General features: G+C 41.0%; 1 protein-coding gene across 2 annotated transcripts; it reads left to right on the top strand.

Moving 5' to 3' along the window:
• Positions 1-570: 570 nt before the first annotated feature.
• hook2 (hook microtubule-tethering protein 2) lies at positions 571-17,062 on the top strand. 2 transcript variants are annotated; one of them, XM_028023404.1, is made up of 23 exons: positions 571-775; positions 1,745-1,827; positions 3,130-3,202; positions 3,298-3,348; positions 4,357-4,489; positions 4,728-4,795; positions 5,116-5,181; positions 6,726-6,806; positions 8,297-8,463; positions 8,602-8,742; positions 9,271-9,472; positions 9,650-9,760; positions 10,676-10,763; positions 10,866-10,932; positions 11,150-11,287; positions 12,727-12,814; positions 13,148-13,153; positions 13,307-13,341; positions 13,421-13,503; positions 13,606-13,709; positions 15,312-15,413; positions 15,509-15,580; positions 15,652-17,062. In XM_028023404.1, exons 1-23 carry the CDS (start codon positions 731-733, stop codon positions 15,778-15,780), a joined length of 2,133 nt encoding a protein of 710 aa, XP_027879205.1. In that variant the 5' UTR covers positions 571-730; the 3' UTR covers positions 15,781-17,062. The 2 variants fall into 2 exon arrangements, with proteins under 2 accessions (XP_027879205.1, XP_027879206.1); XM_028023405.1 differs by lacking the exon at positions 13,148-13,153.
• The last annotated feature ends 309 nt before the right edge of the window (positions 17,063-17,371 follow it).

Below are 17,371 nucleotides of genomic sequence, written 5' to 3'. Positions count from 1 at the left end.
ACTGCATCTCCTCTCTCTTCAGCCATTTTCTGTAGTGGATTGTATTACTATAGACGTGTATTAAATTTTATTTAAGTATTTAGGGGCCTAAATGTTATTTGGTAAAGTAGCCAGTAATTTTACTCAAGAGTTGCGATAGGCTACGTCATCATAATATTACTCAAGTAAAAATAAAATGTGCAGTAAAGTAAAACTACTTTTACTAACGTAATTGTAATTGAGTAAATGTAATGAGTTGTAAATTAAGACAAAATGTAGAAAGGTTCAGGGGTATGAATACCTTTTTAAACTAGATAGAGTAAACCCGAAAAGTCTTCCTGAAAGCTATTATTTATTTTTCTTTTTTTCATTAGTTTTTCTTTCTCTATATATTTCAATTGACAAAATCTCGCTTAAATACGCAGGTAAAAAATACGACATGATAACGTTTAAATCCACCTCTTTTTTTAGTGCGTTCAAACCTGACTGAACCGACGCCATTGCTCTCAAATTACCGCCATTCACTGTGACCAGACACGCTGACCCCGTAGCACAAGCCGTTTCCATGGTAACGGTCCTCATACGGAAGCTCGCGTGGATAACAGAGGGAGGGAGTGAAACGCGAAGCGGACGGGAGGGAGGCAGCGCTCGGAGGCCTGACGTGGAAGGAGTCAGGACCGGAGAAACAAACTCCTGAGCAACAGAACCGGCGAAGGTCCAGTCGGTCTGTCGCTTCACGCCACTCGGCAGCATGAGTCTGGATAAAGCAAAGCTGTGCGACTCGCTGTTGACCTGGGTAAGTCTGAAGTTAGCGAGGTTTCCGAGCGAGGCTAACCTGCCCCGGGGCTAACAGGTGACGGCAGGTGTTCGGAAAATTCACGTAAATAAATTCCTGAGGTAAAACGGGACGTCCTGTTTTACTCTCTGTGACAACATACAAGCAGCAACTAGTTCTTGGAAACGGTGTTAGCTGCTCTTCAGTCAAGCTAACAAGCTGTAAACAAGTTGAGCAATATGGACTTGGTGGTCTGCTTACCAAAGCAAAGTTAGCTGCTAAACAAACAAACAAACAAACCCAAACGGCTTGGAGTAAACCTCCAACATGCTAACTTTCCTTTGAAGCTCAGGGAAAACTTACTTGTTTGGAAGAGCCAAACAAGTGGGGTAAGGTGACACACTGAGCAAGTCTGCAGTCCATCATAATTGTTTTAAAATCTTTTATTTAAGATGAATGTAAATGAATCTCACTGTGAGATGAGATTCATTTACTCAAACCAGTCACTTTGAGTGAGATCTATCTGCATTATCACTGGGCTGCAGGTCACAAACCAGTCACTGAATGACTCAAAGTGACTGGTGTCACTTTCATTAAGAACTACTGTTTTGTTGGACCTCTGTTGCAGACTGAAGTTCTAATATAAAATTAGATATATTTAAGCTCTAAAGAGAAATACGTTTGAGTATCTGGGGATTTGAGTTTCATACATCTTTGTGCTTTTGTAAAATGATCTGTTTTTTGCTTCTTTCTTTTTGTTATAAAGAAATCAAATGTGCCCAAAGATTAAAATACTTTTTTTTCTCTGGTGATTTCTGGCTGAATTTTGTTTCAAACTGTGTATTTGAAACAAAATATACAGTTTGATTTGGTTCATATTTTGTAGGAACCAAATGACTTGGTAGTCATTTCAAAGCAGCTGGTGTGCAGCTGTATGGTTAAGTTTATATAAAGCGACTCATGTTAACATTTTTATGTTTTTATTCTCAGTTGCAGACATTTCAGGTCCCGTCATGTGACAACAAGGACGAACTAACGAGTGGAGTGGCCATTGCTCACGTACTCTACAGAATGTAAGCATTGCGTACTTATAGACTTTCTGCTCTTCTGATTCGTGCAGAGGAAGGACTTAAATCAAATGTTTAAAAAAAAACCAACTAATTTACAGTTCTGCTGAGAAGTTTACATCCTCTCTTTATCAGTATAAATGGACGACTGTCTCTGAATTCTTCAACTTCCGCTCAAATAAAAAGCTAGATGATTGAAACTTGGATTCAATCAGTTCACATATTTAGCTTCCCTGAAGATTTACAGGATAAGCTTTAGTTAGTTTGGACCAAAACCAGAAAACCAACCATTCTAAATTAGGTCTACCATTTCTCATAAAAGGTCAAACATCCAATCAGAACTTTATCAGAATGTTGTTAATGATTATCATATGTGTATATTTGAAACATGTACATATAATATTGACCCAGTGTTGGATAGAATGTCTTTTACATATATTTACACTTGTATAATTATTCAAGCCTCGGTAAAAAAAAATGGTTCTGATCTTTTTAAAAGCCTGATTTCGATTTTGGCTGATACTGATTGTTTCGATTTTTTTGTCTCATTTTAACGGCAAAGTCATTGAGGGTGTTTTCACATCTGATAGTCCGGTAGACTCGCTTCAATTGGGAACCAAAGTTGCAACATTTGTTACATTTTCAGCTGGTGTGGTTCTCTTTCACACTGCATTGTGTCAAACGAGCCAGAACCTTTTGAAAAACCTGTTCCCCTCCTCACCTGCGGTGGCGCCGCACCAGGACCCGCTCAAGGATGTGACACATAACTCTCTGAAGAAGACACTGAGCACAAATTCCTTCTTCACGAAATGTAAACCAAAATGTAGTGGCATCATATTTTAGTCATTGTAGGATTAATCTTTTGTTGTTGGTAAAAGACAACGTGACATTTCTCCTGCTAGAATTAGAATATTGCGTTTGTTTTGGTTGTACTTACCCAGAATGCCCTGCATTATAGTCCACTTCCTGCTTTTGGATTGTTCCCCGTTTCACTTGCCGTTCAAGTGTGCATTTGAATCAAGACCTCGGCTTGTAGGAAAAAGTTATTTGGTTGTTTTTCTTTGGTCCGTGTCTGAGCAACTTGCTTAAAAATGTCCTAACATCAAACCTGTTGTTCCACTTCAGGACACTTTGACTTTTTTTTTCTCCCCTTCTCATTATTCCCATGTCATGTAACTTTAATGAGCATCTTTACTCGAATGCTACTGTGTTTAAAAGAACAAAGGCTGTGTTACTGCTGCTGCTTCCTGTGGATTATGATGTCCAGAGAGATGTATTGTGACTGCAGCTCTGCGTTCTCATTAACAGAGACCCCTCTTGGTTTAATGAGACGTGGCTTGGCAGGATCAAGGAGGAGAGCGAGGCCAACTGGCGCCTTAAAGTAACGTTTGAAGAGCAGCAGAACATCCCGTTTGTTTTTGTTGTCTTTCACTAGAACTAAAAAAAAAATCACAGTGCCAACTCCTGTTTTTCTAGGTCAGCAACTTGAAGAAGGTCCTGAAAAGCATGCTGGAGTATTACCATGATGTAAGGCTGGGTTTTTTTTATCGGTGCCTCTCACTGAGTCAGAGTATTGTCAAAAGTTTATCTAGTTCAGTGATTTAATTCAAAGCAGGAAGCTCATATTGTTTATAATCATTCCAGACAAATTGATATTTGAAATGTTTATTTTTGGTTATTTTTTGGCTTTGTTGTTTCTCATCTTCTGTACATTACTCAAAGGTTTAGGAAGGTTTGCTGGCCAGTCCAGCACAGTAGCTGCATTACAAATATGCTCAAAACTTTGTAGATATTCCGCTAATATTGAAAAAGAAATCACTATTTTGCAATTGTGGTGCTTTCGTTAAATTACAAACACAATTAAAATCACACATTAGTTTGCTTATTCACTCTTTAAAGGGGTAGTAGTGTTATGTGAAACCGACGTTTTTGAGCTTTACATGTTATATTGTTATTCCCTCATCAAAAACATACTTGGAGTGTTGCTTTGATTCTTTCATGCATGTTTGAGGAATCCTTTAATCTCCATGGCAACCATTTAGCTGTGCAAAATGCTTTGGTGGACCTAGGCGCACCTCCTTGGAGCTTCATTTTCTAAGCTTCTGCCTCACTGAGCCCTGCTCAGCTCCTTCAGACTAGTCAGCAGCAATTAGCAAACACCTGGTGGAACTGCACGTCTGCTGAGCTCGTTATAGGAGCTGCTTCTCAGTGCAACATTGGTAAAACCGTGGTTAGGGTTAATAGATTAGCCATGTTCTGATGTCTTACTGAAGGTGGAGTTTCTTAAAGAGACAGAAGCCCAATTTCAAGGCTTAAATTATAAAGTCAAATTTGTTTGACTTTGATATAGACAACATTTGTATCATTATCTTTAGCTGTGAGCCATGTTTTCAAATTGAAATACTGCAACAACAAAAAAATACAACTTTTTGACAATGTTCTGATTCTTTGAGCTGCGCCCTTACTTCTCTAGTTCTGTTTGGTTCATGGCTGTGCTTGGACATGTGACCTTTGACATTCCCGTGTCGTGGCCAGGTGCTCGGTCAGCAGGTGTCCGACGAGCATTTACCAGATGTGAACCTCATAGGCGAGCTGGGAGACGTGACGGAGCTGGGCAAGCTGCTGCAGCTCGTGTTGGGCTGCGCCGTCAGCTGCGAAAAGAAACAAGGTAAAAAAAAAAGTAAATAAATGAAATCCACGCATGAGAAATGATCCACGAGATTACTTTAACTCTCCAACACATGAATGACGCTTTTTCCCCATTTCCCAGAATAAACTTTAAAACACTAAAGTTTGAACCGTCGGTTTAATGAACCTGAGCTGGTTTCATTTTAGGAAAGTTTATTTGCGTTAATCTGCATCTGGCTGCACATCGACAGCTTTTGTTGTCATCATCTCCCAAACAGAGCAAATCCAGCAGATTATGACACTTGAGGAATCTGTCCAGCATGTTGTGATGACAGCCATTCAGGAGGTGAGTGAGCACCCCGACTTATCCTCTCCTTGCTCTCTTTTTTTGTTTTTTGTTTTAATCCAGATGTTAGTCATGGGTGTAATTCATACGCATAAACATTTAGACTGAAATAATTCCCCCCAAATCCTGCTTTGTGCAGTTCTAAGAATAGATTTGATGCTTTTGAGGGCCAACGCTGTAGGAGTTGATTAATATTGAGCTTAGGAAGATTGCCTTCAAATGAAAGATATTAATAAATCTGAGCAAACCTGCATCTGCCAGGGCGGTTCTTGTCGGTTTTTATCTGTCACTTGAGCTCATTTCCTGCTGCTTGGTTTCAGCTCTTAGCGAAGGAACCGTCATCTGAACCAGGAAGTCCAGAGACGTATGGAGACTTTGACTACCAGGTAAATATCACGAAGTCAGTACAGGAAAATTATGAACCAGAGGATCATCTGTATTTGTGTTTGTGAGGTGAAAGGGGTGAGGAAATTAAAAAAAAAAAAAAAAACAATGCTTAAATAGTCAGATTTAGTTTTTTTCTTTAAAATGGATGTTGTTCATCGTACATCCAAAACTTAAAAAGAGATGTTGTACGTTTTCTGTATTTAAAAACAGGCATCTAGTTTTCAATTTCTTTTGTTTTTTGTTTGACTGAACAAATTTATTTTCAGAAAATAGAACAAAATTTGTTTCTTTTTCTTTCAAAACACAAAATCTTACCAAGATTTCTTTTGTCTAGTCGGTGCAAATATCTCAGTACACTTGAAATACAACACAACTAACCTACATTTAACATTTCACCAAGATATAGGAGCTTGATTTAAGTCAATAATTCCTTAATACAGTTTTAATAAAGTACTAGTTCCTCTGGCAGATTATTTTCACTTAAATTGAGACATTTTTGTCTTTTATAAGATCAAAAACTGCCAGTGAAACTAGTACTTTTTAATCAATATCCAGAAATATTTAGTTGAAATGTTGTTAGTACTTTAGTTTTGCCTTTGTTCAAGTAAACTTAGACAAATGCAACAAATACTTTTGTAACATTTTGTAACATTTAGTGTTTTTGCAGTGTGCTATATTGGCCTCTCACAATAAACAATTAATCGCATGAGAAATTAAAAGAAACTCAATCATTTTCATTTGTATGATGTAGCGTTTTTTTCTTTTTTCCTCTTTTTACCAAAACTGGATGATAAAAGTCTTCAGTCTGGTGTTTTGGTCCCAACTATCCCTTTTTAAAAGATAATTTTGTTTACAGAGACTTCATAATTCACTTTATTTGCTGTTTCTGTTCATTTGTTTTTAGATATTTAAAATGTCTTCCAGTTCCATTTTTTAAATGTTAATTAGGATTTAAAGTTTGTTGATAATTGAGAATGCCATTTTTATGGCATTATTACTATTGTATAAGTGAAAACGGTATCAAAACAACAATATTGTTTAGCGTAGTAAGTTCTGAGACAATTTATCATCCAGCAAAATTTTTTAAAGTGACAGACTTAGTGTCATATTCTGCCAAACTTACTAAATTCAATAAAGGCTGATTTGGCTTTATTATTTAGGGCTTCTCAGTAAAAGTCTCTGGTTCTAAGCATTGTTAAACTTCGGTTATAAAAACACGAATACTTTTTGTTGTACTTTACATTTTCTATTGTAAGAAAATAACGTCTGTAATAGTTTTAATCTGACTACAAATAAATTCTCTCAGTTTGCATTGAGCACCTGCGCTGGATGCGGTAAAAAAATATTTTAATCACTTTTAAGCTGCAGTTGAAGACGAGCTTTTCAAATGATTAAACTTCACAGTTACACTCATTGTGTTCCGCTCTCAATGCAGGGAAGTTTGTAGTAATGTGTAAAACTGTGAGCGCTCGCGTTGCTGTTCTGACGCGCCGGTCTCTCCTCTGATTCCCTGATGTGACGTCTCTTCTCTGCACTCTTTCAGTCCAGGAAGTATTACTTTCTGAGCGAGGAAGCGGGCGAGAAGGAGGACCTGACGCAGCGCTGCAGAGACCTTGAGCGTCAGGTCAGTCGGCTAAACGAAGTTCACGTTGCTTTTTAGCAAACATTTTCATCTCTAGTAAAGTCAGAATCAGTTTTTTTTTTTTTTTTTACAAAGCTCTTCTCTGCGCCAACATGCTGCTCTCTGCCAGAGATTATCAGAACTTTTTTCACTTTAGCTTCTATTGGTTACCCTGCAGGATATCATCTTTCTCTCTGCTTTTTTGTGACTTTTTTTTCTCCCTCTTCCCCCTTTTACACACTTTCTTGTCAGCAGTTGCATAACATCTAGATGAAACTGACACATTGCCTTGGGATGGATTGGTAGCCAACAATAATTTGTGCTTGCTCTCGGCCCACCTGTTTGTTTACTTGCTCAGCCCACACGTTGGGAATTAGTCAGCGGTGTTGTTTTAGGAGCTATTTGCTGTTACTGGCCCGGCGTTGCAAACACGCAATCTGTCCTAAAAAGTTCAGCGCGGGCTTATGCAGCTTATGCTGCCTGGAAAACGCGTCCCATTTGAAAAGTTTCCGCTTGTTTTTTTCTGATGGTTAAAAGATCCAAATTGTTGGAGTTGTTTCCGACTTAAAAAAATACAGCAGCAGTTCCAGTATAAGCATTCTTGTCGTATCTAATCTTAGCATGAGGATCTGGTTTAAACCGTCGGGGTAGGGGATAAGTGGAGCACTGTGAGGGAATATTGAACATCAGCTGACTGAGCAGCAGTGACGACAGAGCATGTGAAGTGACAGAGAAGCTTGTGTTTTAAAGACCTTCTTTGCACTAAAGCGTGGTGAGTTTCTTTTGTGTTATCTCATAGGTTTGCTCTAAATAAATCTGCTTGAAAATGAACAAATTTCTTCACTTTCACACACTTGGGAATATTTTTGCCTTGAGGATTTTTGTTCTTTACTTGCATTGTCTTTTATGTAGTCAAAACCAGGGATGCACCGATCCACTTTTTTTTCCCCTTCCTGCATCAATACAGAGATCTGAAGGTTTTTTTTTGTTAGTTTTTTTTTTTTTAACACCAACCAAATGTACTGAATTACATATTTATGTGATAAATCTGCACACTTGTGTATATACAAATGGCATCACAAGCTTGGTCAAACTTTAATTTGTTCAGTCGATGCAATTAGGAGTAGAACAGCCATTGTAATATAAGCTGAAATCGAGAAAAACAAAAGGTGGAACACCTTGATCAAACGTAAAAATAAACTGCAACAAACCTTCTTTGAAAAGGTTCAGAAAGTACAATAAGGAGTTCTAAATGTAACGTAAAATAAATAATAAAGCCTGACGTCGCTCAGAGAAACATAGAATTAAACTGAATAGATCTCCCCTTATGGGTCGGGCAGTGTCACCAATCTAGAAATTTTTTTTCAGTATTGTGACCAATGCAGATATTTATATCTGGTCAGTGTATCTCTAGTCGAAACACCTCCACCCCCCCTAAATCTCTCGATGTGTGTTTGCAATGTTTTGCATCAAGTTTCTCTGCCCTCCGGCAGCTGTCGCTGGGCGTGGAGGAGAGGTCGTCGCTCCAGGCGGAGGTCCGCTCCCTGAGGGAGAGGCTTTGCTGCAGCGACTCTCTGGATGCCGCGACCACCGCCATCACGGGCAAGAAGCTGCTGCTGCTGCAGAGTCAGATGGAGCAGCTGCAGGAGGAGAACTACAGGTTGGCCAACGCCGAAAAGATCACTGTGATACCTAGCAGCTTCTATACCCACATGTGAGATGTTTTAGACTCGAGTGTCTTCTCGAGTCACCTCGGCCGCGTTTGTTTCTCACCCACATGAACCGCCGTGTGTCTCAGGCTGGAGAACAGCAGAGACGACCTGCGCGTTCGTGCAGACCTGCTGGAGCGCGAGGTGGCCGACCTGCAGCAGAGGAACGAGGAGCTGACGAGTCTGGCGCACGAAGCCCAGGCGCTTAAAGACGAGATGGACATCCTCAGGTGGCCGAACGCTTTAGTGGTTCTCTACTATCGAAATGAGCTGGAATGGTGATCAACGTAACTGTACATGTGCTTTAGAGTAGCAGTGTAGCACATGACACAATGAAGTCGAGTTTTAAAAAAAAATTTATGTATAGCACATTTCAGCGACAACTTCAAAGTGCTTTACATCATAACAACATGATACAGTCATCAATGAAGAAACGAAAAATAAAAATGACATTTTTTCAAATGCTATCATCAGGCAAATACACTTTGGATATATCGATCAATGTTCCAGTTATTATCAAGTGATGGCCTTGATTTAAAACAAAAATATTAAATACAACAATATTATTGTTTATCGCAATAACTTCTGAGACAATTTATCGTCCAGCTAAATATATTAAGGTGACACAGATCAGGACACAAAGCTGACACCACCTTTCTTAATTGAAGGCGTTTGTTATTCATGTTCAGCGATAAATGACTTTCCCCAAGCATGATTAGCCGCTACCCACACCCTCTGTCCCTCTGCTGCCCCCTCAGACACTCGTCTGACCGGGTGAACCAGCTCGAAGCGCTGGTGGAGACCTACAAGAGGAAGCTGGAGGATCTGGGCGATCTGCGCAGACAGGTGCGCCTCCTGGAGGAGCGCAACACCGTGTACATGCAGCGCACCTGCGAGCTGGAGGAGGAGCTGCGGCGGGCCAACGCCGTCCGCGGTCAGCTGGACACCTACAAGAGACAGGCACGCCGCGTCGCCGCTTCATCTGTTCGCCATCTGAGCGATGATAAACTGAGTCTGGCTGCATGTGTTTGGAGAGATTTGCTGTTTTCCTGGAGCGCTTCTCGCAGACTGTGTGCTTTCAGATTTTTTTTAAAAAAATTTCTGTGTGTGTGTATTTATTTACTTATCTTTTTCCAGGCTCATGAGCATCACACCAGGCACACAGCAGAGGCCATGAAGGCTGAGAAGTGGCAGTTTGAGTACAAGAATCTTTATGACAAGTATGACGCACTGCTGAAGGAGAAAGAAGTGAGTTGTTGCTCCTCGCCAGCACATTTGGAAAATGTTGTGTGGATCAGCACTTTTCGGCTGCTGAGGCTGTCGCCAGGCAGATATTGTGCTGCAGACTCCCACCTCATCTGTCGCTTCTAGAAAAGTCTCAGATCTCACAACGATCCGTGTCACATAAAGATTGATGTATTGTTTTATGAAAATGAATATCCAATATTAATAGGTTTGTAACAGTAGCAAGTTTAGCTGTACGATAAATTATCCAGCACATTATTGCAGTGAACGGTAATATTGCTGTTTTGACACCAACTTCAAGTAATGTCACGCAAAAACAAACTAATTCTCAAAGATTAATAATCTTTAAATTCTAGTGAACATTCAACATTGGAACTGGAAGACATTTTAAATATCCAAAATAAACAAAACAGATCAAATGAATTATGTCTAGTTAGGACTAGTTGAGATCAAAGCACCAGACTGAGGACTTTTGTTGTTCAGTTTTTGTAGAAAGAGAGAAAAAAGGAAAATGATAAATCATGCAAATAGAAATTATTGAGCTTGTTTCAATTTATCACACGATTAATTGATTTATTGCTTATTGCAACAGGCCCAGATATTAATACTGCTATCATGGACGACAATTTGTACCACTTTTATATAAATATCCATCACGGTCAACAAATGCTCCCCTCCAAAACTAACGACAAAGACGTAAATAATAAAGTATCGGCTGTTTAGTTTGTTTTAGTTTTAGTTATCTGACCGATATACAGATGTTAAAAAAATCAGCCAGTGCCAACGTTGAAGATTTATCGTTCATCCTTTGTGCAAAATTCATTGTTTGCTGATGTAACATAATAAAACAAAGTTTATCAAATCAGGACTTGGAATATTCTGGACAGTGTGTTTCCAACGACCTTTTCTCTTCTGCAGCGTCTCATTTCAGAAAGAGACTCGCTACGGGAAGCTAACGACGAGCTGCGGTGTGCGCAGGTCCAGCAGGGCTGCCTGAGCGGAACAGGTGGGAAAATCATCCCGAATACTTTTATTTATTGATTGGTAACACATTGAAACACGATGGCGTTTTGTAAAACAATTCATATATCTTTCTTTCTCTCTGTAGGAGACTTGTCTGACGGTGATGTGACTGTGGGAAACCTTGCTGCAGAGATCATGCCCACTGAGCTAAAGTAGGTCCATCTATCCATCTGAACCAGAGCTTACGCTGGTGCTGTGTTCATTGTGGCATTTTATTTTTGGAAGCTGAACGCTCAGCTGGCCAGTGGATCAGTAACACACGGCATCACATAAGAGCCTCCTCAGTCAGTACCACTGTTCCTGGGTCTGTCTCCCGTTCCTTCCCCTCATTCTGCCTTTCTGTTGTTCCCCATTTTCTGCCTTCGACAGGGAAACGGTCGTCCGTCTGCAGAGCGAGAACAAGATGCTGTGTGCTCAGGAGGAGGCCTACAGACAGAAACTAGTGGAGGTCCAGGCCGAGCTGGAAGAGGCACAGCGCAGCAAGAACACCCTGGAAACTCAGAACAGGTGGGAGTTTGTTCATGAATTCATTAAATGGTTTAACTTTTTTTTTTCCGCTCAGCAGTGTTGGATAAGCCTTCCCTCCCCCCCGGGGGCCACCATATTGTGCGTTCCCGGGTATTAAACTGTTGATTTGGCTGAGGGAAGGAGTGATATCTGCCTAAATGTCAACTCGCCCTCTGGACTGCGTGTGGAGCGGAGCTGTGTGGGCTGGGCTGGAGGACAGGCAGCAGAAAGCCAGATTGTCCCTACGGCGTGTGTGTTTACGTGCAGGCGTGTGTGTGTGTGTGTGTGTGTGTTTACATGCCTTTGGGCATGTGGACATGTGGGTGGACTGTTTGTGCGTGTGTGTGTGTGTCCAATGCAACACCAGGCTGAGGGTGTGGGAAGCATCCCCGGCAACAGTAACAGGAGGAGAGGAGTGGAGTGAGCATGCTCAGTAGAGCGGAGCGCTGAATGGACGACAGGTGCTCACAGCAGATGCACAAAGTTCCACTTGAAACATCTTTAACCCAAAGTGGAATTACTAGATAATTTAAACAAAGATAATTTAAGGGTCTTTTTTCAAAAGAGGATAGTGAAATATATGAAATGCTCAGTTCTGAAAAGGACTATTACATTGTCAAAAGAATCCTATACAGTTTATTTTTGAAAGTTCACTCATTGAACTGTTGGAGGGAAACGGATTTAATCTAAACATTTAGCTTAAATATTTTCAGTTTTTTAGCAATATTTTTTCTGGGACGACAGTTCTGTTTCTTCTCCTCAACTTTATTTCAAACAAGAAAGATACAGGAAGGAAATAAAACAGACAGTAGAAAACAAGTTGTAAACTGCTAAATACCTTGTTGATGTAGGGCTTTAGCATTAGCTTCTTCTTATTACCACGTTGATGTAGTGCTTTAGCAGTAGCTTCTTCTAAATACCACATTGATGTAGTGCTTTAGCATTAGCTTCTTAATACCTTGTTGATGTACTGCTTTAGCATTAGCTTCTTCTAAATACCATGTTGTTTGGTGCTTTAGCATTAGCTTCTTTTAATACTGTGTTAATGTAGCACTTTAGCTCAGTGTGAAAGCGCTATAACCCGTTCACTTTTCCATCTTTAGCAGAACCATTAGCTTTTGCTAACAGCTGTTGAAAAAGTGCTTTAGCTTCAGCATTAGCTTCCACTAAATACTGTTAATGTAGCTCTTTAGCTAAATACCATGTAGGTGTTTTAGCAGAGCTATTTTTTGATTACTTCTGTAAGGTTAGCTCAACTAATGTTTTAGTTAGCAATGCGCTCCACTGCCTCTGCTGCTAACACGAATCAGTCAACAAATAAAATGATGGTCCTTAAACAAGATGACGGCGTCGTAGAGTTGGTAGTCATTTCAGACTTTGAATACTTTTTCATAAAATCCACATTAAAATCTTCCTTCCTCCCTGTCGTCCTTGCCAAGGTTGAACCAGCAGCAGATCTCGGAGCTGCGTTCTCAGGTGGAGGAGCTCCAGAAAGCGCTCCAGCAGCAGGACAGCAAACACGAGGACGTGAGTGGAATAATCTGCCTCTCCTGCTCTGTTGCCGTTCGCCGTTACTCAGCATACTGTCCACAATCAGGCCGATGGAATGCTGACTCTTTATAAAAATCATAATCAATTTATCATTTCTGAAAACAGAAAAAGAATCCTTTTTGCACGGCTCACTGAGAGATTAGCTAGAAAGACCACTTGGCCTTGGAGGACTGCAGTGTTTGCTCTCCTTGTGGGACCTGTTGTGTGGGACTTTAACCCATGTTTGCCGTGGTGATTCAGCGCTAACGCCTGCCCCTCTCTGTTTGTCTCTCTCCCCTCTTCCCCCCATCCTACATCTGCCAAAATCAGGCCATCGTAAGTACGGCCCGTCGTCCGTCCAAGAGGCCCATGATTTCACTCTGCAACAGCTTGACTTTCACTGCTTACACGTTTCAGGTTTTCATCCTTCACGTAGCGTGAATCTTACGTTAACGTTTTGTTTTTTCTCCTCCTCTTATTGAACCAAAGTCATCTTTGTTGAAGAAAAAGCTGGAGGAGCATTTGTAAGTCATTCACCGCTGCTGTTGCTTGGCGCCGGTTTACCACCGATGGGATTCGTCTAAAGTGACTCATTTGTTTCAGGGAGAAGCTGAACGAAGCTCACTCTGACCTCCGGAAGAAACGGGAGGTCATCGACGACCTTGAGCCCAAAGCAGACAGCAACAGTAAGACCCGTTTTTTTTTTTGTTTGTTTTTTTTCCCCCTCCCTTCCTCTCCCGGCTTATTGGTTCATGCTGTGGAGTTCTGAACGCGCCCGTTTTTTTCAGTGGCCAAGAAGATAGATGAACTCCAGGAGATCCTTCGGAAGAAGGACGAGGACATGAAACAGATGGAGCAGAGATACAAACGCTACATGGAGAAAGCCAGAACGGTCAGTCCTCGTCGAGGGAACACGCTCCCCTCATCAACATGGCTTAAATAAGCCATTAAAGTGACGGCAGCTATAAAAGCCTCCCGTCATTTTATAGCTTCAAATGAGAAGAAATCTGCTAGATATTTACAAAACAAAGCAGTCTTCTTAAAGGGACCCGCAATCAGTTGTAACATTCAGACTTTATTTGAGGAACATTTATTACAGATTTATTTTTAAAATGTATACGGTACCGGACGTATGCTAGGTGCTACAGCGCTAGCTCCATCAGAAAAGTATTTTTTGCGCTTTGAGCGGCGTTCAACCCTTGCAGGTTGAACGCCAGTTCAGCAATGACACAGGAGAGCGAAGATGAGGAGAGACTGATTTTACGTATTGCACAGACTGGAGGTGAAGCCAAAGTCGTCTTTGTTGAAGAAACAAAAATGAATTTTGGTATTGCTCCTACACAAAGTAAATACAAATACTTTTTATTTAAGATTAATCAAACTTTTGGTGTAACCGCATCCTCAGTCTGGCAGGCATTGTGGATAAAAATGGCGGCCCCTGCAGGTGAAAAATATAACCACGGTGTACAATTTTTTAAGTTATTGTGAGGTTTTGCTGTGGGTGCACCGATTTATTGGCACCGATTTTCTTAATTTTGAGAGATTGGTGATGGACCAATACTTTTATATAAAAACAATCTTATCACCTCAGCAAAGGTCTAAAAATGAACGACTCTCCTCTTCTGCTCTGCAGTGACAGACCTTTGACTGACGGACTCAGACACCAGGTCATGTTTGCAGTTAACAATAGTTACCAACTCAGCAACTTTCTTGCTGCATTTAGCGACAAAAAAATTGGTACCGGCCAAAATCGGAATCGATAGGTCAGGCTTTTTAAAGATTGGTAATCAGTGATTGGCCAGAAAACAGCAATCGGTGCGCTGCTAGTTTTTATGTTTAACAACTTCTAAGTAAATGAGAATATTTCAACATATTATGGCCAACATGTTCAACTAGTTGTGGATCCCTTTAACTTCTAGTTACTGTAGGTTTTTCGCCTAATTATTCTCTGATTTATGTTCAATGTTAGACCTTGAACATACGTAGAGCTGGAGTCTTATTCAGGTCTCTCAGTGGCTGAAACATGAGATGTAACAGCAGTGAAGCCTTTCAAAAGCACTTCTATCTGTTAAACTTTACCTCATTTTTTTATGTCGCCACCACAAAATTAATGTGATAAATCATCACGTTGAAATGTGTCATTTTGAAGTGGAGGAATGCATGGTTTTTCTGGGTGTTTTTTTTCTTTTCTGACCAAAGTTAAGCTTCAAACTGCAACATTTTCTGGCACCATTATGCTGTGGAAATGCTAATCTGTGAATGCAACTGTTTTATGTCAAGTAATATTCATGTTTTTGAATGACTTAACCAAAGCGCACACCTAAAATCTATTCGAAATGAAGCAGCAGAAGGATCTAAAACCTACAGACTTGGTTACAGACACACACCACACTTTTCAGATTTTATTTTCGACAGTTAGGACGCATGTTCAGCGTGACGAAGCGTTTCCGGGGCGATTGAAAGGCGTCACCAGGAGGATGTTTTCTGTGTGCAGGTGATCAAGACTCTGGATCCCAAGCAGCCGGCTCCGACTCCCGACGTCCAGTCTCTGAGAAACCAGCTGACTGAGAAGGAAAATAAACTCCAGCATCTGGAGGTGAGCCGCGTGAAGAGCGTCGGCCGGCGACCTCCGCTCGTTTTTTTCCCCAAAGTGTCACTAAAAAGCGCCGGGCGCGTTCGTCTCTCCTCCAGCACGACTACGAACGGAGCCGAGCCAGACACAGCCAGGAGGAGAAGCTCATCATCAGCGCCTGGTACAACATGGTCGGTACCAGGAGCGACGCCTCGTTTTTCCAGCTCCGCGTCTCGCTTAACTCGCGCCGTTTCCTCCGCAGGGCATGGCGTTGCACCAGCAGGTGTCGGGCGAGCGGCTGGGACCCGGAAACCAGGCCATGTCCTTCCTGGCCCAGCAGAGACAGTCCACCAACGCCCGGCGCGGCCTGGTCCGCCTCCAGCCCAGATGAGACGGGGCCAGACGGCGAGGTCCACCTCTACCTTGATGCCTTCACTTGGACCGCTGCACATATTTCCTTCCGTCTCTTGTGTTGCTGCTGCCCCCTGCTGGCTCACAGCCACATGAGAGTATTGTGTTTTTCTGTAATTAGCCTCCAGCAGGCTTTGTCACCTTTCCAGGTGACTCTTTTTGTTTCTTCTGTAGCCTCTTCAACTCAGTCTTGTGTTTTAATCTTTTTTATTATTATTATTATTATTATTATTTAATGTTAGGTAAAACAGTACAAGTTTGGATCATTTTAATGTGCTGGAGAAGGGTATTAGAAGGAAATTTCCGGTTAAAGAAGGCGTAAAGTATAAAATCACTACACTGTTTTTGATGAGTTCTCTCCCGTCTTCATCTAAAATATAAACACTGGAGGGAACCCAGTCGTCAGGGGTGGTTGGGAAATGTTTAGTGTTCACTTCAATGTTTTTCTGAAGTGCAAACTTCTTAGAACTCTTTACACTGGAGCACTTTTATTGTTAGAAAGCTGGACGAGTTTAGTGCCTTGTATAGGATCAAAACTGTTTCCTTTGTGGAGCAGACCGGCGATGAAGATGATCAACCTCTTCTCTGTTTTATGCATCGAAGTTTAGATTTATGTTTTTTATTTTACTCAATATTGTATTTTTTTTTTTTTTTTTTTATCATCACACTAAAGGTTGAAACAGGGTATGTGGTTGTGGGTGGAGCCTAACGGCGTTCGCCGCTTCCTGCTGCTGGAGTCGTATTAATCCCAGTTTAAAGCTGGATGATCAAACTACTGATGTTCGGCCATTTTGTGCTGCTGACGCCTCATGGAAGGAAACTTTGACGTAACGCCAGAATCTGTGCCGTTTTCTGACAGGAAGCGAGCAGCAGATAAAAGGCATGATCAAACACTAAATCTGCCTTTTCTTTACCTTTACCCTGACTTTTCTTTTTTTTTTTTTATCTACGTATTTTCTTTTTTTATTTATTTTTTTGCTCATCCCATGTCAGAACTGCGATCTTGCAACTTGTTTGACCCCCATTGACGCTTTGTGCCGTTTTCTCTTCAGGCCACAATCATGTTGCTGTGCACGTTTTTCTGCGTTCATTGCTTTTGTTTTATTTATGGTAGCATGGTGTGAAGGGGCTTGGCTGTGTTTTCATACTGTGGTCTGGTAGATGACATGGTGCTGTGACGGGGATCTGAGGCACGTTAAAGAGCCGTAGTTCTGTTCTACTGCTGCACATCAAATAAACTGGATCCGAACAGGAAAATCACATCTGTTTGGTTTCTCTACATTCACTCTTTTAGGTTCATCTAGAAACTTCTGTACATGAAAACGACATCAGGCCTTCAAAAGTAATTATACCCCTTGAAGAGGGGGAAGGAAACCTGTGGGGAAAAAAACTCTGATTCATCTCAGAAATATTCTAGAAGAAACTTGGGAAATTCAAACAATCAAAAACTTTTGATTTCTGAAACTTCCTTTCCAAAACATTTTCTAGAAAATTGAATAGATTCCTCTAAAATTTTTTATTTTTTTTTGCAAACTTTCCACTTTTGGATCTCGGATATTTCCAAAAAATAT

This window comes from Xiphophorus couchianus, chromosome 7 (assembly GCF_001444195.1).
Source record: "Xiphophorus couchianus chromosome 7, X_couchianus-1.0, whole genome shotgun sequence".
In the NCBI taxonomy this organism is placed as follows: Eukaryota; Metazoa; Chordata; class Actinopteri; order Cyprinodontiformes; family Poeciliidae; genus Xiphophorus; species Xiphophorus couchianus.
Note: the sequence above shows the minus strand (reverse complement) of the source record. Positions and strands in the feature narration are given on the sequence as shown.

What these genes read in the sequence shown, in the direction of transcription:
- hook2 (XM_028023404.1), top strand. Translation starts at nt 731, where the DNA reads ATGAGTCTGGATAAAGCAAAGCTGTGCGACTCGCTGTTGACCTGG. An exon ending in AGGCCAACTGGCGCCTTAAA is followed by an intron (nt 3,203 to 3,297) that starts GTAACGTTTGAA and finishes CTGTTTTTCTAG; the next exon opens with GTCAGCAACTTGAAGAAGGT. An exon ending in GCCCAAAGCAGACAGCAACA is followed by an intron (nt 13,504 to 13,605) that starts GTAAGACCCGTT and finishes CGTTTTTTTCAG; the next exon opens with TGGCCAAGAAGATAGATGAA.